Below are 25,900 nucleotides of genomic sequence, written 5' to 3'. Positions count from 1 at the left end.
GAGGAGTTTACCACGGGAAGAAGACCGAAGTGGGTGCTTAGGCCTGTGGGAAATGATTGTGCAGGAAGAAAGGGAAGGGATGAGATGGACCTGGCTTGTTATAGGTGACCCCCCTCCCCCCTCCCCCCCCCCCCCCGTCCCCAACCCACGCACAAGCACATATGGTTTTAAGTAGCTCTGCCCCACCTGCACATAGATCACGTGATCATGCTGCACACATAGTATGAGACCAAGATGCACAGGGATCAGGTAGGAAGAAAGGCACCCAGAGTCTCACTAGAAATTCTGCCATCCTCTCTGGTCTATTTTCTTTTTATGGTCAGAGGGGTGAGAGAGAGATTGCCTTAGAAGTTTCTGTGTTTCTTATTTTCACTTGTGGGTCTGCAGTCATCAATAACACTGCAAAAGAAGCTTCCTTGCCCCTCCCCCTCTTTTTGAGCCTTCCTCTGCCTTTGCCCACTTGGTTTGGAATTGTGGACCTTCCTGCCTCAGCTTCACAAGTAGTTGAAATTACAGGCCTGAACCCTAGGTCCAGATATATTTTTGTTTTCATTTGATTTTAGAAATGATTTTTAGTTTTATTTTTTTAATTTTAATTTATTTGTATAGTTGTTTTGTCTACATGATTATGCATCTGCCCTGGTAGATTTCAGTGTTTCTTTTTTCTGATAATTCCTTACTATTCATTCCTTTTCCATTTTAGAATTTGGAATGTATATTTTGTGGTGAGGTTATATGTCAGAAAAATGTCACGTATATGGTATTCTTTTTTTGTAGAAAGGGTTTTGCTGAGTAGCCCTGGCTATCCTGGAACTCACTATGTAGACAGGTTGGCCTGGAATTCAGAGACCTGCATGCCTCTGCCTCAGTGCTGAGTGCTGGGATTAAAGGCTTGCACCACCTGGTAGAAATATGTTTACCAGGAGCTGCCAATGTAAGGAGTGCCAAGAGTTTCAGTGTCTGAATGGACTTTGGACTCATTATTATTACATTTACTTCGTGTGTGAGTGTGTGTGTGTGTGTGTGTGTGTGTGTGTGTGTGTGTGTGTAACATATTGGGTATTGTCATCAGAGGACCACTTACAACAGTTATTTCTCTCCCTCCATCAAATGGTTCCCAGGAATGGAAATCAGGTCCACAGGCTTGGTCACAAGTAGCTTCACCTGCTGAGTCATCTTGTCAGCTTGGGCTTTGGGCTTTTAGATAGTGTTGGAATAGTTAATGATGACAGATCTTTTGCAATTTGACTGAATGCATTTTGTGTGATTAAGTCTCTGAACACGTGAAAGCGGTGATCCATTTTGCAGAAAGCACCAGGAGTCAGTTTGTGGATCCTTGAATACTATACAAGAAAGTGGAGCTCCATTCCCCATGAAGATGCCAGTTTTAGGGCCAAACTCCAGCAGTAGTCATGTTGAGAAAGAGAGTGGAGAAACACAGAGCAAAAACAGGAAGATAAATGTAGCATGAATCGTAAAAGGTCTTAATATAAACAAACCCAGAGCCAGATATTGGGGTGAATGCTGGAAGATCAGAGAAATAGAACAAGCCTCAGCTTCCTAACCTTGCCAGTTCCTCAGATGATCGTGTTTCCTCAGACTGGAAGCCTTGAGTCCTCATCCAGAATGAATCTCACCTGAACTGCTGCTAAAAGCTTAACCAGCTCCACTTCCTGGTTTTCACACCTTATATACCTTCCTGGGATTAAAGGCTCACTTTGTGGGATTAAAGGCATGAGTCACCAGGCCTGGCTGTTTCGAATGTGGCTTTAAACTCAGAGAGATCCAGATGAATCTCTGTCTCCCAAGTGATAGGATTAAAGGCATGTGTGCCACCATTTTCTCCTCTCTATGTCTATCTATGGCTGTTCTGTCCTCTGACCCCAGATAAGTTTATTAGGTTGCACAATATTTTGGGGAACACAATATCACCACAGAGAAAATCCACCTCCAGTGTAGAAATGAATGAGGACATCTTAAAGAAAAATAATCCTGAATCAGAAAAGAAATCCAATACCTCTAACTCCAGGAATAAAAAGGGTGAAGGAGAGAAACCAATGGCTTTAAGAGATTAGGAAAAGGCTGACATTGGGAAACTTGAACCCTCATTCTATCCCAACATGTGCTTGAAGCCTAAACTGGATGACACTATTGTTCCAACACTAACATGATCTGATGAAAGTTGATCAAAGTTTAGCCAGGAGACCCACACATACACATACAATGAAGTCCAGCCTTCTCAAGACATTTATGTAAAGGAATTGAAATGTGAAGGCTTATCCAATTTGGGAAATACCAGGTACATGAATTCCATTTTACAGCCTGTCTTTGGGATTCCAACCTTTGCAAAGGACTTGCTCACACAAAGTATCCCATGGGAAAAAGTTTCAAATGATGATCTTATCAAGCCTGTAAGCCAACTGCTTGTCTTGAAAGACATCCAGGATATAGAGGTCAAAGGAATGTTACTCATGGATATGAAGAAATCCATTATCACAGTTGCAGACACATTCTTGGGTGATGAACAGAATGATGCCCATGAATTTCTAAGTCAGTGTTTAGACCAGTTGAAAGTGAAAATGGAAAAACTAAATACCATGTAGATTATTGAGAGAGATAATGAAGCCAAGAGGTCATCTCCCTCACCGTATGCTGGGACTGCCACCACCAAAAGGTTTGTTTGTCATATCAGTGCTAATTTTGAATTAGAGCTGCAGAGCTCTATTGTTTGTGAACCCTGTGGTGAGGCTACTCTCAAAACTGAAGTGAATAATTACCTCTCTGTTGACCTGTACCAATGAACAAGAGAAGAGCCTCTATCTATTCAAAAGTCTCTTGATCTCTTTACACCAGAAATAAAATTGTTTTAATCATGAGAAGTACAAGAACAAGAATTCATTTCTCGGGTACACTTTGAAGAGGCTCCCCAGTGTCCTCATTGTTCACCTGAAACGCTACCACTTGATTGCTAATGGATTCTTGATCAGTCGGCAGCCAGTTGAGATTTCTAAGTATCTAAATGTATCTTCCCACTATAATGAAAACAGGAAACCACCATTTCCCTTGACTGATTAGGTCCCTCTTGATGACTGTGACGTCCCAAATGTCTCTGGAGGGAATCTGCCTCTCAGCCAGTCAAAAATCATCTAGGAATGTGAAGAACTATGAGAAAATTAATGCAGATGGGATGTGAGATCATCACACTACCACTAAGATTGTCAATTGTTATTGTCACCTTGATGAAGAAACAAATCTGGAAATTCTCACTAAAAGGCTAAACAGCTGCTCCCTAATCATTGGAATAGATTCCACAAGGAATACCTTTCTCAGGCATCACCGTAATGTGTTAAGGGTACTCAGGAGGAAACAGAGGAGGATCTGAAAAAGTCTTCAGAATTGAGAGATCAGAAAGATGATGAAAATATCCTCAGTACATCAGGGAATCCTAGAAATAACAATGTTCCAGGAAGCAACAACACAGTAGATGCTGACGAGTCAAAAAATGTGGCATTGAAAGATGATCCTCAGAATTATAGTCTTATCAGTGTTGTTAGCTATTTTAGGAGTTCCCAAGATTCAGTTCATTATTTAAGCTATGTGTATGATTTTCCAAAGCAAGCATGGCTCCTGTCAGGGATGTCCAAGTGTTTGAGATCCCAGAGGCCTTGACTCAGGAGAATTAGCTTCACATTGGATATTTTTTTAAAATGCATAAGGTGATATTGGAGTGGCTGCTGAAGAAGGCATCAGAGTGCTAATCACTTGCAAGATCTAAAGAACAAAAGAAGCTGGGTGGTGGTGCCACAGGTCTTTCATCCCAGCACTCAGGAGGCAGAGGCAGGCGGATCTCTGAGTTCAAGGCTAGCCTGGACTCTAGAGTGAGATTCAGGACAGGCACCAAAACAACATAGAGAAACTCTGTTTCAAAAACAAACAAACAAACAAATAAATTGAATATTTTTTAAAAGAGCAAATGAAGAATGTGGATCTCTTCTCATCATTGCTTAATGGCTTTACACACTGCCTAGAAGAATCCTAAATTCTACTCACAGTGAAGACTCATTTAGGTCAACTGAAAACTCAGTAAACAAAACAAACATCATATTAGGACAGAAACCCATACATCCACGATGCCATTTAATGTGTTTCCCTAGCATGTCTGTCTGTGTGAAGGTGTTGGGTTTTCTGAAATGAGTGACAGGCAGTTGTGCCCTGCATATTTGTGTAGGGAATTGATCCAGAGCCAGTGCTCTTATCCACAGAGCCTTCTCTCCAGCCCTAACACAATGGTTTTGGTTTGTGTTTTTTTTTAAGTCATTCATTACCAATACAACACAGAAAGGAACTGACTAAATGTCCCAAAGTTAGCTTCCAACATCATAATGGGTTCAGAACTAATGCTGATGGTCTTCAAGTTTTGAGATGCAGTATATAAAATGTTTCATTTTGTGAGTGTATATATGAATTGCTCATGTCATCTGGAGGATATTCATGATATTGTTTGCTTTCCCTAAATTCATGTATACCATTCTATTGTCAATTTATTAAAACCATTGTTTTCTGCACGTGTCCATGACTATTGCTGGTGAAATTATCTAACTGCCCACCAACTGGTCTTGTGCTTCCTTCTCAGAATTGCAGGGCATAGCATCAAGGTTGCATGGGAAATGAAATAGATAGAGTGGTAAATTTTGCAAATTCAAAAGCTCTTTAAGGGCTCAGTGGATGCAAACACCTGCCACCAAGGTTGATGACACCAGTCCTGCAAGTTGTTTTCTGACCTCTAGAGCTAACACATGTGCACATATATGGGTAAACCATGAACAAAAAAATGCAAGTTTTTGAATCTCACTATGTAGCTCTCTCTGGCTTAGGACTCTCTATTTACATAATGCTACTGTGAAATGTAGAGGTTCCCTGGCTTTGATACCTGAGTGTTGGTATTTAAATGTCTGGGCCACAATGCCTAGCACAATAACATTTTTAAGGCACTCTTTTAAAAAAAATTTGAAGTGCCAAATATACTTCTTATATTTAAATCCTGATATGAGCAAATGGAGGGGTTCAAGGGACAGGGGGTCTGAGACAGACAGTCCTTTGTGTGAGAGCCTCATAAATTAACACAAACAGCATGGTGGGGTTCTAAAGAGAACATTTCAGTTCATAAGACAGAACAAGGTTCCCCTTAGTTCCCAAGAGAAGGAAGAGACCTTGTGCCATGAAGCAGCAGGCTTCCTTAATACAAAGTACCAAAGCACCTAGTAGTTTCAACCTGATTCCTGGGTAGCAAGGGGAAGGGAAAACCAGCTGGTGTTGCTGGCTATGAGGTATGTAGCCTGATCTGAGACACCTACACCACATCTATTTCAAATATAAAAATAATATTAGTACAGATCCACTCTCAAGGACTCTTCATTGCCATGTATGCCTGTGACTCAGCAATGGGAGGCAGGCACAAGTAGATTCCACAGCTCATTAAGCAACAAACAGAGCCACAATATGAAGTGTAAGTTTCAGATGTGGGACATTCACCAGAGAAAACTGCTGGGATGTTGTGCTAAGGTCTTGAGCCCTGAGAATATAATTAATGAAGACCAAAAATGTAATTAATATCATGAGTATAATTAATGAATATAATGAGTGCATATAAGAAATAAATTTTAAAAACTATGCTTTAATACAAAAAAAGATAAAAGGTAGATTTTTGGACCTACTCAAAAAAATATAGATATAAGATAAAAGGGAGATTATTGAATCTACGTTTAGATAGGAACTACTTGTCTTAAATAGGATAAGTAATGAAAATTTTTGTCTGAATTTGTCAAATGTTAATGGACTAGACATTGTTAATGTAATTCTAGACTGTATATGTTGTATATACTTATTAGATATAGTTTTTCTTGTATTAGTTATAAGCTTTTTTAATTTTAGACAAAAAAGCGGGGGAAATGTGGTGATATTGTGTTCCCAGTATATTGTTCACTTTAATAAACTTATCTAGGGTCAGAGAACAGAACAGCTGCTAGATAGACATAGAGACCAAAAAATGGTGGCACACACACCTTTAATCCTAGCATTCAGGAGGCAGAGATCTGTTTGGATCTCTGTGAGTTCAAAGTCACACTGGAAACAGGCAGGCATGGTGACACATGCCTTTAATCCCAGGAACTGATGGCAGGAAACAGGTATTTAAGGGGTGAGGATCAGGAACTACAGCCTGGTTAAGCTTTTAAGCTTTTAGCAGCAGTTCAGCTGAGATTCATTCTGGATGAGGACTCAGAGTCTTCCAGTTTGAGGAAATAGGATTGACTGAAAAGTTGGCAAGGTGAGTTTCGCTGTGGCCTGTTGTGTCTCTCTGATCTTTCAGCACTCACTCCCCCTGTAACCCCAAAAAAGAATATAACACTTTACTTAACCAGGACCACTCAGGAATGTCACAGCTGTTGCTCATGATCCTGCTGTATGCCTCTAACTAAAGTGTCGATCTTGCTGCAGGCTGTCACCTAAAGAGTCCCTCACAAATTGTAGCTTAATTTAAAGGGTCCTACTTTATGCTGGAGAGGATGTGGAACTCGGGGAACTCTCCTCCACTGCTGGTAGGAATGCAAGCTTGTACAACCGCTTTGGAAATCAATATGGCGCTTTCTTAGAAAATTGGGAATCAATCTCCCCCAAGATCCATCTATACCACTCTTGGGCATATACACAAGAAATGCTCAATCATACCACAAGAGCACTTGCTCAGCTATGTTTATATCAGCATTGTTTGTAATAGCCAAAACCTGGAAACAACCTAGATGCCCTTCAACTGAAGAATGGATAAATAAATTGTGGCACATATACACAATGGAATACTACTCAGCAGAGAAAAACAATGACATCATGAAGTTTGCAGGCAAATGGATGGATCTAGAAAAAAATCATCCTGAGTGAGGTAACCCAGACTCAGAAAGACAAATATGGTATGTACTCACTCATAGTGAGATACTGGATGTGGAACAAGGATGACTGGACCGCTACTCACATCACCAGTGAGGCTACCTGGAAAACAGGACCCCAAGAAAGACACAGGGATCACCCAATGATGGAGAAATGGATGAGCTCTACATGAACAGCCTGGACATGAGTGGGAGCAATGAACAGCGAGGGTGGAGGGAAAGAGAGCGGGAGATCCCACCTGGATCAAGAACAGAGAGGGAGAACAAGGAATAGGAGACCATGGTATGTTGGTGGTATTGTGTTCACCAAAATATTGTGTACCTTAATAAACTTACCTGGGGTCAGAGAACAGACAAGCCACTAGTTAGTCAGTGATAGCACATGCCTTTAATCCTAGCATTCCAGAGATAGAAATCCCTCTGGATCTCTGTGAGTTCAAGGCCACATTGGAAATAGCCAAGCATGGTGACACACACCTTTAATCCCAGAAAGCCAGCCTTTAATCCCAGGGAGTGGTGGTAGAACGCAGAAAGATATATAAGGCGTGAGGACCAGAAACTAGAAGATTTTGGCTGGTTAAGATTTTGGCCTGGTTAAACATTCAGGCTTCTAGCAGCAGTTCAGCTGAGAGCCATTGGGATGAGGACACAGAAACTTCCAGTCTGAAGAAATAGGACCAGCTGAGGAACTGGCAAGGTGAGATAGCTGTGGCTTGTTCTGTCTCTCTGATCTACCAGCATGGACCCCAATAACTGGCCTCGGGTTTGATTTTATTAATAAGAACTTTTAAGATTCCTGCTACATCTGGCGCCCAACGTTTGTGTTACGAATTCATGAAAAGCTGTTTGCCTGTGGCCTTGTGAGCCCCAGCTCAGGCCCAAGCTACACTCAGGCGGTTGTGGTGGCGAACACTGGTAGGATTTGCTGAAGTTGACAGAGGCAGTAGGATCCCGAGTTTGAGCCGGCCTAGAAGGCTTGGGAGAAGCTTTGGCCCAGACTGAACCACAAACAGTGGTGGGACCATGGAAGCAGTGGCTACTGCTCCACGTTGCCAGCTCCTTCTCATCGTGTTGGTGACTGTGGTGATGCTGCTACCTGGGACGAATGGTTTACTGCTGCTGGTTCAGAGAAGAATTGCCAGGACCATCGTGTTACAAGAAAGCATCGGCAAAGGTCAGTTTGGAAAAGTTTGGGAAGAAAAATGGTGGGGAGAAATTGCTGTGAAGATTTCCTGTACTAGGGAAGAATGTTCATGGTTCCAAGAGAGAGACATTTATCAGACTGTGATTGCTCCAAACCACAGAGGAGGCAAAAAAAAAAAAGTCTGCAGGAAACCATGACCATGCTTAACAGCAACTTTGAAATCTTCAAAAGGACTATGGTAAAACCATTAAGCTGATTAACACCACAGAAAGATCTGCTTTGGACTACAAACTGGTTAGGACAATTCTGAGATGGCTAGCTGAGATGAACCAGCCTGACAGACTACTCGAACAAGGACTTGAAACAAGCCCTGAACTTTCCTATTATGCAGAGACTGGACAAACGATACAGGACTTGATGATTAACCCCCAAATTTTCTTTTCAAGATTCCCTAAAGATATCTTCACCCCTAGAAAGCAAAAAGAAAAAGAGAATATAGATATGAGATAGATCATCGAATCTACTCTGAGAAAAAAGATAAAGAAATAATAGGATAAATAGGTAGATCACTGAATCTACACTGAAGAAAAAGGGGAAGATATAAAAATGACAAAAGGTAGACTACTGAATCTATTATGAAAAGAAAGAAGAGAAAATATGGATATGATAAGGTAAAAAGGGAGATTATGGAATCTACTTTTAAAAAGGAACTACTTGTTTTAAATAAGATAAGTAATGAAAATTTTTTGGTCTGAGTTTATCAGATGTTACTGGACTGGACATTGTTAATATATATAATGGAGCTTTTTATCTGAAAAATGTTAATGGACTAGACATCATTAATGTAATTTTGGCTGTATATATTGTATATGCTTATTGGATAGTTTTTCTTGTATTAGTTATAAGCTTTTTTAATTTTAGACAAAAAGAGAGGAGATGTTGGTGGTATTGTGTTCACCAAAATATTGTGTACCTTAATAAACTTACCTGGGGTCAGAGAACAGACAAGCCACTAGTTAGTCAGTGATAGCACACGCCTTTAATCCTAGCATTCCAGAGATAGAAATCCCTCTGGATCTCTGTGAGTTCAAGGCCACATTGGAAATAGCCAAGCATGGTGACACACACCTTTAATCCCAGAAAGCCAGCCTTTAATCCCAGAGAGTGGTGGTAGAACGCAGAAAGATATATAAGGCGTGAGGACCAGAAACTAGAAGATTTTGGCTGGTTAAGATTTTGGCCTGGTTAAGCATTCAGGCTTCTAGCAGCAGTTCAGCTGAGAGCCATTGGGATGAGGACACAGAAACTTCCAGTCTGAAGAAATAGGACCAGCTGAGGAACTGGCAAGGTGAGATAGCTGTGGCTTGTTCTGTCTCTCTGATCTACCAGCATGGACCCCAATAACTGGCCTCGGGTTTGATTTTATTAATAAGAACTTTTAAGATTCCTGCTACATGGTAAATGAAGACCACATGAGAAAAGGAAGAAACAAAGTGCTAAAGAGGCCCACAGAAATCCACAAAGATACCCCCACAATAGACTGCTGGCAATGGCCGAGAGACAGCAGGGACTGACCTACTCTGGTGATGGGATGGCCAAATACCCTAATAGTTGTGCCAGAAACTCCATCCAAGTACTGAGGAATCTGGAGGCAGACATCCACAGCTAGGCCCCAGGCAGAGCACTGGGAGTCTAATTAGTGAGAAAGAGGAGGGTTTATATGAGCGAGAATTGTTGAAACCAAGGTTGGATAAAGCACAGAGACAAATAGACAAACGAATGGAAACACATGAACTATGAACCAAAGGCTGAGGGGCCCCCAGCTGGATCAGGCCCTCTGAATAGGTGAGACAGTTGATTGGCTTGATCTGTTTGGGAGGCATCTAGGCAGTGGTACCAGTTCCTAGGCTCATTGCATGAGTTGGCTGTTTGAAGCCTGGTGCTTATGCAGGGTCGCTTGGCTCAATCTGGGAGGAGGGGACTGGACCTACCTGGACTGAGTCTATTAGGTCGAACTCAGTCCTCGGGGGTGGCCTTGATCTGGAGGTGGTGGGAATGGGGGGTGGGCTGGGGAGAAGGGAAGGGGGACAGGAAGGGGGAGAACAAGGGAATCTGTGGCTGTTATGTAGAACTGAATAGTATTGTAAAATAAAATAAATAAAAGAAAAAAAATCAAAAAAAATTAAAGGGTCCTAAAAAAGCCACGCCCACATCTCACATCATCACCTCTTAGGAACAGGGATTGGGGAAAGAAAAAAATGATGAGTGAGAAAGAAGATACAGAAAACAGAGGAGGCTGGAGAGATGCTCAGTGTTGAAGAGCACTTGCTATTCTTCCAGAGGAGACCTCGGGAGTCAGATGCATGTGGATCTCTGAGTTCCCTGCCACCCTAGTCTACAATGAGAGTTCCAGGACAGCCAAGGCTACACAGATAAACCTATCTAGAAGAAAAAAACAAAACAAAAACAGAGAGAATCATGGATCAGACAGATCAGGAAAAGATGTTTACCAAGTAGACATCTAATTCAGAGCTAATACCCAAAATAAATAAAGAATCCAGAAAACTGGATATCAAGAAAGCAACCCAAATAAACACTGGGATACAGATTTAAACACAGAATTTGCAAAAGAGGAAACTCAAATGCCTGAGAAACACTTAAATATTAAATATTCTTAGCCATCAGGGAAATACAAATCAAAACAACTCTGAGATTCTTATACCTTATACCTGTTAGTAATGCTATGGTCAATAACAGATGATAAGACATGTGGTGGTGCTCACCTTTAATCCCAGCACTTGGGAGGCAGAGAGAGGCAGATCTCAGAGTTCAAGGCCAGCCTGGTCTACAAAGTGGGTTCAAGGAGAGACAAGACTTTACCAAGAAACCCTGACTCAAAACACACACACACACACACACACACACACACACACACACACACACACACACACACAAAAACAATGCCTGACCTGATGGCCCATGCCTTTAATCCCAGCATTCAAGAGACAGAGGCAGGTGGATCTCCGTGAGTTCCAGGCCAACCTGGTCCTCAAAGTGAGTTCCAGGACAGCTAGAACTGTTACACAGTGAAAGCCTATCTCCGAAGACCAAAAATAATTAATAAATAGCACAAGATAGCTCATGCTGGAGAGGATGTGAGGGAACACTCCATTATTGGTGGAGGGAGGGCAAACTTGTACAGCCTCTATGGAAACCAGTGCAGTGGTTTTTAGGTAAATTGAAATTGATGGACCTCAAGATCAGCTGCACCACTCTTGGGCATATACCCAAAGGACACTTCATCCTACTACAGAGACAATTGCTCTAACATACACATCACTGCTGTATCCATAATAGCCAGAAAATGGAACAGACCTGGATGATCCTCAAAAGAAGACTGAATAATGAAAATGTCGTACTGCTGGGATGTGGTGGCACATGACTTTAATCCCAGTATTCAGGAGGCAGAGAAAGGTGGGTCTCTGATTTCCAGCACAAGTTGGTCTACAGAGCTAGTTCCAGGACAGTCAGGGCTACACAAAAAACTCCATATCAAAAAACAATAAAATGAAAAGAAAGAAAGAAAGAAAGAAAGGAAGGAAGGAAGGAAGGAAGGAAGGAAGGAAGGAAGGAAGGAAGGAAAGAAGGAACGAAGGAATGAAGGAAGAAAGAAAGAAAGGAAATGTGGTATATTTACAAAATAAAGTATTATTCAATTGTTAAAAAGAGAATGACATCATTGGGTGGTAGTGGTGCTTGCTTTTAATCTCGGCTCTTCAGAGGTAGATTCAGAAGATCTGTGAGTTCAAGACCACACTGGTATATAAAACATGTTCCAGGACACCCAGGACTACACAGAGAAACCCTGTCTGGATAAAACAAAATGGAAACCATACCCAACGCTGCTTGGATGACCAAGAGCAAGAGATACATAGCCCAGAGTCCTAGGGTAAAACCAAATATTACTGTTATCCACAAATAAAGAAATGAAATAATGTACTGATTAACTCCTAATGACATTCTGCTATACTCATAAATCAGTGCTTTGCTCAGCCATCATCAGAGAAGCTTCATCCTGGATTAGAAAGGAGCAAATATACCAGGAACCAGTGTAAGACCCAGAGGGGATGGAGGACACCAAGAAAACAGGGCCTTCTAACTCAACATGATCAAAGCTCATATGAACTCACAGAGACTGAAGAGGACTGCAGAGGACTCCATCAGGTTCTCTGGGTACACCTTATGGAATCCAGTTTAATGTTTTAATGAAATTCCAGTGTTTGAAAGACTGGTTCTCAGAAGTTTCAAAACTTACCACTAAGCAATGAGTCACAGACATTGTTTCCTGCAAATGTATAGAGGGTTAGGGACATGAATAACACAAGGAACACTTTATAAGGAGATTTTTGGCTTCAATATTATTTTCTTACAGTTTTGGGGATTGAATGGAGGATCTTGAGCATGCTAGGAAGCACTCTGTTAGTAATCTCCATAAATAAACATGTTTACTTACTGAGAAGATTTTGTTTGAATTATTTTGAGACATGGTACTCTATTATTATTATTCATGTTCGAAGAAAGGAGAAGGATTTTTCAGCTGGGTGGTAATGGGGTAGGTGTAGTGGTTAGTTGGTATGAGAAGGAACTTCACAATCTGCATTTAACTTTAAAAGATGACAGTTCCTTACTCATAGATAATGAAAGGCTGAAGTTATTCCTGGATTTTTTCATCCATCTGTATCCCAATAATCCAAGGAACCCAAGAGTTATCAGAATGTTCTTAAAAGCAATAATGTTTTTTCAGAAAGCACCAGGAGCCATTTTGTGGGTCCTAGAATACTACACAAGAAAGTGGTACTTCACTCCCCATGAAGATGCCACTTTTGTGGTCACAGCCCAGCAGCAGTCATGTTGAGACAGTGAGGGTAGACAAACAGAGCAGAAAGAAGAAGAGAAAATCAACATCCAGTATAGAAATAAATAATGACATTGTGAAAGAAAATAATCCTGAACAAGAAAAGAAATCCCAGACCTATAACTCCAGGAATAAAAGAAGTGAAGGAGAGAATCCAATGGCTTTAAGAGATCAGGAGAATCAGAACATTTGGTAACTTGAACTTTCATTCACTACCAACTCTTGCAAGAGGACTAACTTAGGTGACACTGTTCTTCCAACCCTAACAGGTTCTAATGAAAGAAGTAGATCAAAGGTTAGCCAGGAGACCTCCAACAAATAATGATGTCAAGATTCCTCTTGACACTTAAGCAAAGCAACTGAAATGTGAAGGCTTCTTCTATATGGGAAATACATGTTGCATGAATTCCATTTTACAATCTCTCTTTGGGATTACAAGCTTGGCAAAGAATTTGCTCACACAAAGTATTCCATGGGAGAAAGTTTCCTATGATGATCTTATCAAGCCCTTAAGTCAACTCATTCTCTTGAAAGACATCCAGGATATAGAGGTCAAGGGAGTGTTACTTATAAATGTGAAGAAATCCATTTCCATGATTGATTTTCAAAAAGAAGCATGGCCTCTGTACAGTGATGTCCAAGTGTTTGAGATCCCAGAGGCCTTGATTCAGGAGAATCAGCTTCATACTGGATATATATACACACACACACACACACACACACACACACACACACACACACACACACACACACATATATATATATATATATATATATATATATATATATATATATATATATATATATATATGACGTTTTCCTTGTCCTGCCCTGCCTGTCCCATGGTCAGGACAAATCTTTCTCACCCACCAGTCCCAAGCCACTTGGACCCACTCCAGCACACAGAGACTTATATTACTTTTAAAACGTATGGCTGTGGCAAGCTTCTTGATACCTAGTTCTTATATCTTAAATTAACCCATTTCTATAAATCTAGACCTTGCCAGTGGCTTGTGGCTTACTGGTATCTTACATCATGTTTCTCATGGTGGTGGCTGGCAGCATCTCCTGACTCATCCTTCCTCTCCCAGAATTCTCCTCTCTCCTTGTCCTGCCTACTTCCTGCCTGGTTACTAACCAATCACCACTTTATCAATCAATCATCCACATCACTTCCCCCTTTCCTTTTTTTTCAAACAGGAAGGATTTAACTTTAACATAGTAAAATTACATATAACAAAACAATTATCAAGCAAGGATTACAGTTACAATATCTAGTCTATTCATAATATCTAGTCTTTTTCTATTTGGCAAAATTAAAGAAGATATCTACCCTATATTTGTGAGTCTAAGGTTTCATATTTACCTTATATTTTATCATAACTAAAGACATTATAACTATCTAGTCTTCAACTACATCAAAGACCTCATAAGGATATAATATTACCTGAGAAAGAGAGAAGGACACAAGCAACCTTCAAAAGTCTTGCCATAGACAGAGACAGCTGGCAGCCTGAACAGTCATCCAAAGTTTTTTGATGACATTAATATTGAGTTTTACTCCAGGACTCTGGGCTATGTATCTCTGGTTCTTGGTCACCAAAACAGCGTTGGGTATGGTTGCCACCCAGAAGCCATGATGAATAAGATGAGGAGAAAAATGGGATGCGGAGACGAACGGATGCCAAGATGAAGCCATCGACAAGCCAAGGAGAATGGACAGCTGACTTCCAAAAACACCAACAATTTTCTGAATTTAAAACCCTGAATCATGACAGGACACTAGTGGAATTCTGATGTTTCTGGTACATGGACTACTCTCACCAAATGTGAGGTCAAACTGTAGTCGTTGTGTACATCCTACTTCACAAATAAGTCTGTCAGATATGCCAAGCATATAGGCTGAAGATGATGGCCCAATGTTGCAAAGAAACCTCAGGTGACTGTCCAGGCATCTGGCTCTTTCTGTCAACTAACAATTTTTTTTGAAAGTCCCTTGTTTGTACTTCCTGTTTTTTAGGTAATATTATTTCCTTCTTGAGTCTCTGAGGAAATTGAAGATTAGATTGTTATAGTTACAGTGAGTTAAAACTAGATACGGTCATAGTTATATTTAAAGATTAGATAATTACAGTTTTACTTGTTAAGAATTTCAGAAAAGAAACTCACTAAAGAGGTGTAAGTGTATAAATTTGAAAGACATTATAAGATAGTTCTGTTAGTAATATAAGTTAGGATAGAAAGTGAATCAGGTACATTTTGGACTTGCCAAAATAGGATAGATAATGGAATATTTTCTCTGAGTTTGTCAAATGCAAATGGACTAGAAATTGTTTAAGTATTTATTGTTTGTACATATTGTATATAGTTATTGTACTTATTGTATATAGTCTTTTTTATACTAGTTATAACGTTTTTCTTTTTATTTTTATTAGACTAGAAAGGGGAAATATGGTGATAATTTATTTGTGCTGAAATGTGACTTTTATTTGTATGTTAATAAATAAAGTTGTGTGGGAATCAGAACTAAGAGCAAGCCATTAAGCAGAAGTCTGGGAGTGGTAGCACACACCCTTAATCTGATCACTTGGCAGGCAAAGTCTCTGTGGGTTCAAGGACACAGGCAGCATGGTGACACACACCTTTAATCCCAGTATCAACCATAGAGACCTGGTGGTTTATAAAGACAGGCAGTGACGAGGAGTTGATGTGGTTGGGTTTAGAACCAATCAGAAGGCAGACCAGAAAGGCTATAAAAAGAGAGGGCACAGGAAGAAGGTCTCTGTGTCTCAGGGGAAAGACGCCAGCAAGTGGTAAGAATATGTGGTCTTGGCTCTTGACAACTGCTCTTATCTCTAGGCTTTTACCTCTTTATTTGGCTCTTGTGTTTCTTATTTTAATAAGACTGCTTAGAATTTCTTAATTACATGCAATTGAGATTTTTGAGTGGCTGTTGAAAAAGGCATCAGAGTGCAAGTTAATTAGCACATCTAAAAAGCAAAAGAAGAATACGGATCTTTCTTCACAATTGCTTAATAGCTTTACATACTTGATAGAGGAATCCTAAATTCTGTCCATAACAAAGACTTACAGCTCAATTAAAACTCAGCAAACAAAAAACAAACAACAACATATTAGGACAGAATCTCAAACATTTAGAAGCAGGGTGTGCACCATTCTCTTCTCCAAGGTTATAGTGATGCTCTTCATGGTTCAGTGTTTGTTTGGTTTGGTTTCTTTGAGACAGTGTTTCTCTGGGTAGCCCTGGTTGTTCTGGAAGTCACGCCATAGAGCTGGTTGGCCTCAAACTCAGAGATTCACCTTCCTTTGCCTCCCAAATGCTGGGATCAAAGGTGTGTGATATGACCTCCCACCAATTTTTTAAAATGTATTTGTTAGTTACTGTGCAACTGCTGTTTTGCATGCATGTATGTCTGTGTGAAGGTCTAGACTTAACTTCACAGGATCCATCCTAGGGTAAGGGCCACCATCTCAGACTTGACCTTAAATGTTTCATCTTAGGGAAAGGATCACCTTCTTAGACCACCTGCTGTGCTCAGTTCCAGGAAGAATCTCAGGAATGTGCCATGACACCTTGAACAGATACAGGGCATAAAAGTGAAACAGGATCCAGATACTCCTGCAGACACCCGGTCTCCAGTTTATACCGTAAAGGAAACTTTAACAGAATCCAGATACTCCTAGAGAGCTGGAAGTGGACAGGGATTCCCGGTGAGGCTGTGACTTTTCTTCCCCGAGGTTCCAACTGGGTGGTCCCCTGTCCTTCCTCCAACATCTGCATGCAGTGAAGCCCCAGCCTAAGGAGAATCAGAGAGCAAGGCCCAGGCTTCAGAAGGGTGGGGGTGTCCAGCAACTTCACCTTAGTTGGTAGCAGACCTTGGAGTGCTGCCTGGGCACAATGTCAGAGCATCTGCTGGCCAAGGCTGGGGCTGCCGGGACACTAGAAGACATCTGTCACGATTATCAGTCTTCACTGGAAGACCTGACTTTCAATAGCAAACCGCACATCAATATGCTGACCATTATAGCTGAGGAGAACCTGCCCTTAGCCAAGGAAATCGTCTCTGTCATTGAGGCCCAAACGGCCAAGGCTCCTTCCTCAGACAAACTTCCTCTTATGTACCTTATGGATTCTATTGTGAAAAACGTTGGAAAAGAGTATATCACTGGCTTACTAAAAATCTAGTTGCAACATTTACTTGTGTGTTTGAAAAGGTGGATGGAAATACAAGAAAAAGATTATTTAAATTACGTTCCACATGGGATAAAATATTCCCCTTGAAGAAACTTTATGCCTTGGATGTCAGAGTCAATTCAATAGATCCTGCTTGGGCTATTAAACCTCTGCCGCCTAATGTGAAGACATGTAGCATCCACGTGAATCCCAAATTTTAAATAAATCACCTGAGGAGCCTTCAGCACCTGGAACAGTGGTCAGCTCCCCCAGTATTTCCACCCCTCCAATTGTACCTGACATACAAAAGAATCTTACTCAAGAACAGCTAATAAGGCAAGAGATACTTGAAAAACAAAAACAGTTGTTAGAACTTCAGCAGAAAAACCTGGAGCTTCAGAAGGAAAAAGATGAGCAAATGAAATCATCTGAACACAGGCTGATTGGAAGTAGAAGTCAAATCATAAATGGCATTGTACAAAAACAGGACATGGTTATAGAAGAATTGGAAAAACAGGGGACAAAACCAGGGAGATCAAGCACTCAAAAGAGATCAAGATCGAGGTCACCTAAGTCTTGTTCACCCAAAGGAAGGCAAAGAAGTATGTTTTTAACTTTGGCCTCCAAAGCTGGAAAGACGCAACAGTCAGAACTTACACAGTCACATATGGAAGAGTTCTCAGCATCTTCGAGGGAAGAAAGAAACGTTAAGAGAAGTACTAAGCAGGATGTTCAAGTTCCCAGACTGCTGAAAAACATGCATGAAAATCAGCCTCAAGAAACTGCAGGTAAACATTCTATGAGGTCAGATGCTGAGCCAAAAGAGAATATAGAGAATTGGCAAAGCTCTAAGTCTGCAGAAAGATGGAAATCTGGTTGGGAAGAAAGTCAAAGCTTCCAACAGTGTGATGACCAGAGTAAAGCACCTCATCTAAGGCATAAGGAGAGCTGGTCAAGCACTAAAGGAATCTTGTCACCTGGAAGACCAAAGCAGCCCCATGGAGCAAGGGTAGATGCCAATCTTCAGATTCCTAAAGAGATAAGTCTGGCAAAAAAGAGAGAATTCCAGACTTATCTCTTTAGGAATTGAAGAAGATCTCAGAAAATGTAAAGATCTCCCATGCTCATGGATAGGCAGGGTTAACATAGTAAAAATGGCAATCTTACCAAAAGCAATTTACAGATTCAATGCAATCCCCATCAAAATACCAACACAATTCTTCACAGATCTGGAAAGAACAATACTCAACTTCATATGGAAAAACAAAAAACCCAGGATAGCTAAAAGAAACCTGTACAATAAAACAACTTCTGGAGGCATCACAATCCCCGACTTCAAGCTCTACTATAGAGCTACAGTAATAAAAACAGCCTGGTATTGGCATAAAAACCGACATGTGGACCAATGGAATCGAATTGAAGACCCTGACATTAACCCACACACCTATGGACATATAATTTTTGACTAAGAAGCCAAAAGTATACAATGGAAAAAAGAAAGCATCTTCAACAAATGGTGCTGGCATAACTGGATATCAGCGTGTAGAAGGCTGCAAATAGATCCATATCTGTCACCGTGCACAAAACTTAAGTCCAAGTGGATCAAAGACCTCAACATAAATCCAGCTACTCTGAACCTGCTAGAAGAGAAAGTAGGAAATAGTCTTGAACGCCTTGGCATAGGAGATCACTTCCTAAATATAACACCAGTAGCACAGACACTGAGACAAACAATCAATCAATGGGACCTCTTGAAACTGAGAAGCTTTTGTAGAGCAAAGGATACGGTCAACAAGGCAAAGCGACAGCCTACAGAATGGGAAAAGATCTTCACCAACCCCACATCTGATAGAGGACTGATATCCAGAATATATAAGGAACTCAAGAAATTAGACATCAAAAGGACCAATAGTCCAATTGAGAAATGGGCTTTAGAACTAAACAGAGAATTCTCAACAGAGGAATCCCAAATGGCTGAAAGACATTTAAGGAATTGCTCAACTTCCCTAATCATCAGGGAAATGCAAATCAAGACAACTCTGAGATACCACCTTACACCTGTCAGAGTGGCTAAGATCAAAAACACTGAAGACACTTTATGCTGGAGAGGATGTGGAACTAGGGGAACTCTCCTCCACTGCTGGTGGGAATGCAAGCTTGTACAACCACTCTGGAAATCAATATGGCGCTTTCTTAGAAAATTGGGAATCAATCTCCCCCAAGATCCAGCTATACCACTCCTGGGCATATACCCAAGAAATGCTCAATCATACCACAAGAGCACTTGCTCAGCTATGTTCATATCAGCATTGTTTGTAATAGCCAATACCTGGAAACAACCTAGATGCCCTTCAACTGAAGAATGGATAAATAAATTGTGGCACATATACACAATGGAATACTACTCAGCAGAGAAAAACAATGACATCACACGGTTTGCAGGCAAATGGATGGATCTAGAAAAAATCATCCTGAGTGAGGTAACCCAGACTCAGAAAGACAAATATGGTATGTACTCACTCATAGGAAGATGCTAGATGTGGAACAAGGATGACTAGACTGCTACTCACATCACCAGTGAGGCTACCTGGAAAACGGGACCCCAAAAAAAGACATGGAGAAATGGACGAGATCTACATGAATAGCCTGGTCATGAGTGGGAACAATGAAGGGCGACAGTCGAGGGAAAGAGTGGGAGATCCTAACTGGATCAAGAAAAGAGAGGGAGAACAAGGAATAGGAGACCATGGTAAATGAAGACCACATGAGAAGGTGAGAAGGGGAGGAAGCAGAGAGCTAGGGAGGCACACGGAGATCCACAAAGATACCCCCTCAAAAGACTGCTGGCAATGGTCACGAGACGGCAGGAACTGATCTACTCTGGTGATGGGATGGCCAGACACCCAGATAGTGGTGCCATAAACCCCATCCAAGGACTGAGGAATCTGAAGGCAGACATCCACGGCTGGGCCCCTGGTGGAGCACTGGGAGTCTAATTAGTGAGTAAGAAGAGGGTTTATATGAGCGAGAATTGTTGAAACCAAGGTTGGATAAAGCACCGGGACAAATAACCAAATGAATAGAAGCACAGGATCTATGAACCAAAGGCTGAGGGGCCCCCAACTGGATCAGGCCCCCTGAACGGGTGAGACAGTCATTAGGCTTGATCTGTTTGGGAGGCAGCTGTGCATTGGTGCCAGGTCCTGGGCTCGTTGCATAAGTTGGCTGTTTGAAACCTGGGAATTATGCAGGGACACTTGGCTCGGTCTGGGAGGGGGGAATGGACCTGCCTGGACTGAGTCTACCAGGTCAACCCCGGTCCTCAGGGGAGACCTTGATCTGGAGGAGGTGGGAATGGGGGGTGGGCTGGGGGGAGGGGTGGGCGAGAGGGGGAGAACAGGGGATTCTGTGGCTATTATGTTGAACTGAATGGTGTTGTAAAATAATAATAATAATAATAAAAAAAAAGAGAGAATTCCTTCAAAGGACAAGTGAATGTATAGCTTCTGGGGAAATTTCACATAAAGAGTTCCTTGTTGTGCATAAAATTCAACAGCTCTTTCAGTATCAACAAGGTGGAAGAGAGGAGCAGAGATCTCCATTCAATGATCATTTTCCACTTAAGCGACCTAGATATGAAAATTCAGACAAAGCAGTTGTAGATGGCTCAGCATCAAGATTTGCTGCCCTTAATACAAATCAGTGGCTTACAGCTTTAGTTGAAGAGGGACCATTATTTGATGGGCCTGGTAGGCCATCTGTGATAAGAGATGGCCCAGCCAAGATGATTTTTGAAGGACCTAACAAATTAAGCCCTAGAATTGATGGACCTCCTACACCGGGTTCTGTTCGGTTTGATGTGTCACCAGGACAAATGGGGGGAGGAGGCCCTATGAGATTAGAAGCACCACATGGTCAGTTAGGAGGTGGATGCCCTTTGAGATTTGAAGTTTCTCAAGGACCAGTAGCAACACCTCAGTGGTTTGAAAAGTCAATTGTTCGACGAGGTGGAGGAGGAGGCTGCAGCTGCAGTTTACGATTTGAAAGTTCACCTAGTGTGAGTTTTCAGGGATCTACAGGTGGTTTGGGATTTGAAGGATTTGGGGGTAAGCCTTTGGGTGGTCTGAGATCTGAAGGTCCTCATGGACAGCCTGTGGGTAGTCTTAGATTTGATAATCCTCGATGTCAGCCTGTAGGTAGACTTAGATTTGAGGGGGGTCATGGTCCATCAGGATCAGCAATTAGGTTTGATGGGCCTCATGGTGAGCCAGGTGGTGCTATCAGATTTGAGGGCCCTTTGCTACAGCAAGGAGATGGAATGAAGTTTGAGGGTTCCCAATGTCAGTCTGTAGCTGGTCTGAGATTGGAAGGACATAATCAACTAGGTGGGAACGATATGTCTGAGCGACCACATGGTCGACCAGGGCTTGGGATCAGGTTTGAAGGACCTTTAGTAAAACAGGGAGGTGGAATGAGGTTTGAGGGTCCTGTACCAGGAGGTGGCCTGAGAATTGAATCACCTCTGGGTCAAGGTGGTTCAAGATTGGAAGGTTGTAACTCTTTAAGATTTGATGGACAGCCAGGTCAGCCATCACTTTTGCCAAGATTTGATGGAACACATGGCCAGCTAGGTCCTAGATTTGAAAGAACTGTTCAGCCAGGTCCATAGAGATTTGCTGGGCCACCTGGACAGCAGGTTCAACTGAGATTTGATAGTGTACCTCAAAGATTTCATGGGCCACAACAGGAGCAAGCATCAAGATCTGACATTTTTATTGCTCTGCAAGGTACCCAACAAGACAATCATCATTCACAAAGGCTTGAATCTTTCAATCAGCCTGGCCCATATAATGACCTACTTGGCAAAGCTTTAAATGTTCCATCTCAAGGACTACAGTTCCAAAGACATGCACAAATATTTGATACACCTCAAGGACCAAATTTTAATGGACCTCATGGCTCTAGAAACCAGAATTTCCCAAATGCTCTTAACAGAGCTTCAGGACACTATTTTGATGAAAGGAATCTTCAGAGTTCTCAGTTGGGAAACTTGGGCAATTTACCTAGTCCAATGTCAGGAGGAGATATTCAGACATCTCAACAGGTTCTGATAGGTATTCCTCAGCCAGTAGCTTTTGGCCAAGGACAACAATTGTTACCAGTTCATGCACAGAATGCTGGAACTTTTATTCAAAATCCTTCAGGAGGTCTTCCTAAGGCATATCCTGATCATCATCTCAGTGAGGTGGATGTAAATGAATTGTTTTCAAAACTGGTAAAAGCAGGAATTCTCAAATTGTCACAGCCTGATTCAACTGCAACCCAGGAAAAGGAGGCTGATGCTCAGCCTCCCCCTGAAGAGGGGAAGGATCAGAATGAAGATCAAGATATTCCAGATCTCACTAATTTCAAAACTGAAGAATTGAAACAACGTTATGACAGTGTCATACAGCGGCTGTACACTGGGGTTCAGTGTTATTCTTGTGGAATGAGGTTTCCGACATCCCAGAGAGATGTTTATGCAGATCACTTGGACTGGCATTATCAGCAAAATAGAAGTGAGAAAGACGTTAGCAGAAAAGTCACTCATAGGCATTGGTACTACAGTTTAACAGACTGGATAGAATTTGAAGAAATAGATGATCTGGAAGAACGTGGAAAAAAGCCAGTTTTTTTGAACAGGTTCATCAAGAGATTGTCCTCAAAACTCAGGAGGCTGCTAAAGAAAAGGAGTTCCAAAGTGTTCTTGCTGGACCAGCTGGAGCACTTCAGAGTTGTGAAATCTGTCAAGAACAATTTGAACAGCACTGGCATGGAGAGGAAGAAGAATGGAACTTAAAAAATGCTATTGGATTAGACGGAAAGATTTACCATCCATCGTGTTATGCAGGTGACCAAAATACATCTTCTTTTGCTTGTACACCATCTGCCATCAAGATGCCAGTTGAAAACCCTTCGAACATTATGTTGAACACTGTCAAAAACGAATTGCAAGAACCCTGTGAAAGTCCCCAAGTTAAGGAAGAGCAAACAGATGCCCCACCAGCCTGTGCAGAATAAAGTTTAGCAACACCCACTGACATTAAAACAGAAAATGATACAGTTGACTTGGTTTAAAAAAAAAATTGAAAGTATGGTTTTGTATTTGTAACAAAAGCTGCTGTTGGATCTAGAATTTCAAGAATTTTTTATGTATTTGTAGACATCTATCTCTATAAATTGTCTAGCTGAGGCAGGGCCTTCAGCTATCACTTGGTTATAAATAGGTTTTAGTATTTGCATTTCCTACTGCCTGCACAGTTTCAGGTGCTTGTTGTGTGAAAGTTCTCTAGATGAGTGCAAATTTAACCAAATGAAATTGTCTGTGTAAAACTGTATGATTTTCACTTGTGAACTGCAAATTAAAAATAAATATATTTGCTATAAAAGTAACCTGTATGCAGGGCGTTGGTGGCGGCGCATGCCTTTAATCCCAGCACTTGGGAGGCAGAGGCAGGCGGATCTCTGTGAGTTTGAGGCCAGCCTGGGCTACCGAGTGAGTTCCAGGAAAGGCGCAAAGCTACACAGAGAAACCCTGTCTCAAAAAACCAAAAAAAAAAAGTAACCTGTAAACTGGATTATATTATATAATGTGTACACAGAGGGCCGGATGGATTCCCAGGCAGGCCCTGGGCTGGCTTTTTCAGTCTCTGTGAGTTCATATGAGCTTTGAACATGTAGGGTTAGAAGGCCTGGTTTTCTTGATGTCCTCCATCCCCTCTGAGTCTTACACATTTACCTGCTCCTCTTCCAAAATGTTCCCTGATCTCTGAGGGGACAGAATGTTAGGAAACATCACATTTAGGGCAGTGTTCCAAGATCTCTCAGTCTCTGTGTAATATCTGGCTGTGGGTCTCTATATTTGCTCCCATCTGAACAGGAGGATGCTTCTCTAATGATGGCTGAGCAAGGCACTGATCTATGAGTACAGCAGAATGTCATTAGCAGTGAGTTTATCACTGTATCTTTCCTTTCTTCATAACAGTAATATGTGGTTTTACTTTAGGATTCTGGACTATGTATCTCTGGTTCTTTGTCACCCAAACAATGATGGCATGGCTTCTATCTCATGAAGGGGGACTTGAGTCAAATCAGTTATTGGTTGGCTACTCCCACAAGCTCTGTGCCCCCATTGTCCTAGCATATTTTGCAAACAGGACAGATTATAGGTCAAAGGGTCTGTGGCTAGGCTGGGTTTATGATTCTCTTTTGATAGCAGCCAGAGTGCCTTCTTGTACCAAAGGTTTTGGAATGATGGGGTGAAGGCTCTGTGTAGGCACCAGCTTGACTCCTCCATGTTCATTGAGCTGTGTAGGTGTTGTCTTCAGCCATGTGGGCTTGCTGCCAGTTTGTCAAGAGCGAGCTATGGTCTTGGTAACACCTTGGTTGTTTGGGGATTCCCATGGGACCCCGTGAACAACAACTCAATTAGATGTTACCCAGTCCCAGTACTGGAAGCTTCACTGGGTGACAAGTGATGGTCAGTTGGGGCTCTGTCTCCCTCATTAGTAGGCAATTTCATCTAGATTGCCTTCATATACGTATATATTCTAGGAAATTTCTGCTGTTAGGTTTTCATACTAGTCCTCAAATTTTACCTGTCTTTCCCTATATCCTCCCCCACAACTCCCACTCCTCTCCCTTTCCTACTCTATCCTCTCAACCCTCCCCCTCTTTCATCCATATCTATTTATTTTATTTCCCCTTCCTAAGGATATCTATTTATTCTCTCAGGCCCTTACTCTGGACCTACCAACTGTGATTCTGTGGATTGTAGCTCGGTTATCACTGACTTAAGAGACAATATCCACATATAAGCAAATACTTCAATATTTGTATTTCTGTCTCTTGTTTCCTCCCCCCCCATGATTTTTTGCATATTCATCCATTTGCCTGCAAATTTCACCATATCTTTTGTTTGTTTGTTTATTTGTTTGTTTCTGTTTGCTTGTTTTTCTAGACAGGGTTTCTTTGTGTAGTACTGGATTACTTGGAACTTGTTTTATATACCAGGCTGGTCTTGAACTCACAGATCCTACTGATTCTGCTTCTGAAGAGCTGAGATTAAAAGCAAGCACCACCACTGCCCAATGATGTCATTCTGTTTTTAACAACTGAGTAATACTTTATTTTATAAATTTACTTTTTTTTCTTTCTTTCATTTTAGTGTTTTTTGTTTAGGAGGGTTTTTTTTTTTGGTTTTTTTGTTTTGTTTTGTTTTGTTTTTAATGTAACCCTGGCTATCCTGGAACTAGCTCTATAGACCAACTTGGGTTGGCACTCAGAAGTCCACCTATCTCTGCCTCCTCAGTACTGGTTTTAAAGTCATGTGCCACCACACCCAGCAGTACCACATTTTCTTTATTTATTCTTCTGTTGAGGAACATCCAGGTCCTTTCCATTTTCTGGCTGTTATGAATAGAGCAATGATGAATGGGTTGAGCAAGTCTCTCTGTGGTATCATGAAATGTCCTTTGGGTATATGCCCAAGAGTGATACAACTGATCTTGAGGTCCCTCAATTTTAATTTTCCGAAAGAACCACTGTTAATTTCCAAGGAGGTTGTACAAGTTTGCCCTCTTTCCAGCAAAAAAATGGACTGTTTCCTCACATCCACACCAGCATGAGGAATCTTATGCTCTTTTATTCTTTCTTACTTTTTTTGTTTT

General features: G+C 41.4%; 1 protein-coding gene and 1 pseudogene across 1 annotated transcript; both read left to right on the top strand.

Annotated features, from left to right (window-relative positions):
- Positions 1-207: 207 nt before the first annotated feature.
- Positions 208-3,150, top strand: LOC143273772 (ubiquitin carboxyl-terminal hydrolase 29-like; annotated as a pseudogene).
- Positions 3,151-16,916: 13,766 nt separating this feature from the next.
- LOC143271965 (pre-mRNA cleavage complex 2 protein Pcf11-like) lies at positions 16,917-23,309 on the top strand. Its single transcript, XM_076564904.1, is given in 5 exon segments — positions 16,917-17,184; positions 17,187-17,408; positions 17,411-18,242; positions 20,655-22,851; positions 22,854-23,309. Coding segments are annotated over 5 exon segments (3,975 nt in total).
- The last annotated feature ends 2,591 nt before the right edge of the window (positions 23,310-25,900 follow it).

This window comes from Peromyscus maniculatus, chromosome 1, assembly GCF_049852395.1.
Source record: "Peromyscus maniculatus bairdii isolate BWxNUB_F1_BW_parent chromosome 1, HU_Pman_BW_mat_3.1, whole genome shotgun sequence".
Classification (NCBI taxonomy): domain Eukaryota; kingdom Metazoa; phylum Chordata; class Mammalia; order Rodentia; family Cricetidae; genus Peromyscus; species Peromyscus maniculatus.
Note: the sequence above shows the minus strand (reverse complement) of the source record. Positions and strands in the feature narration are given on the sequence as shown.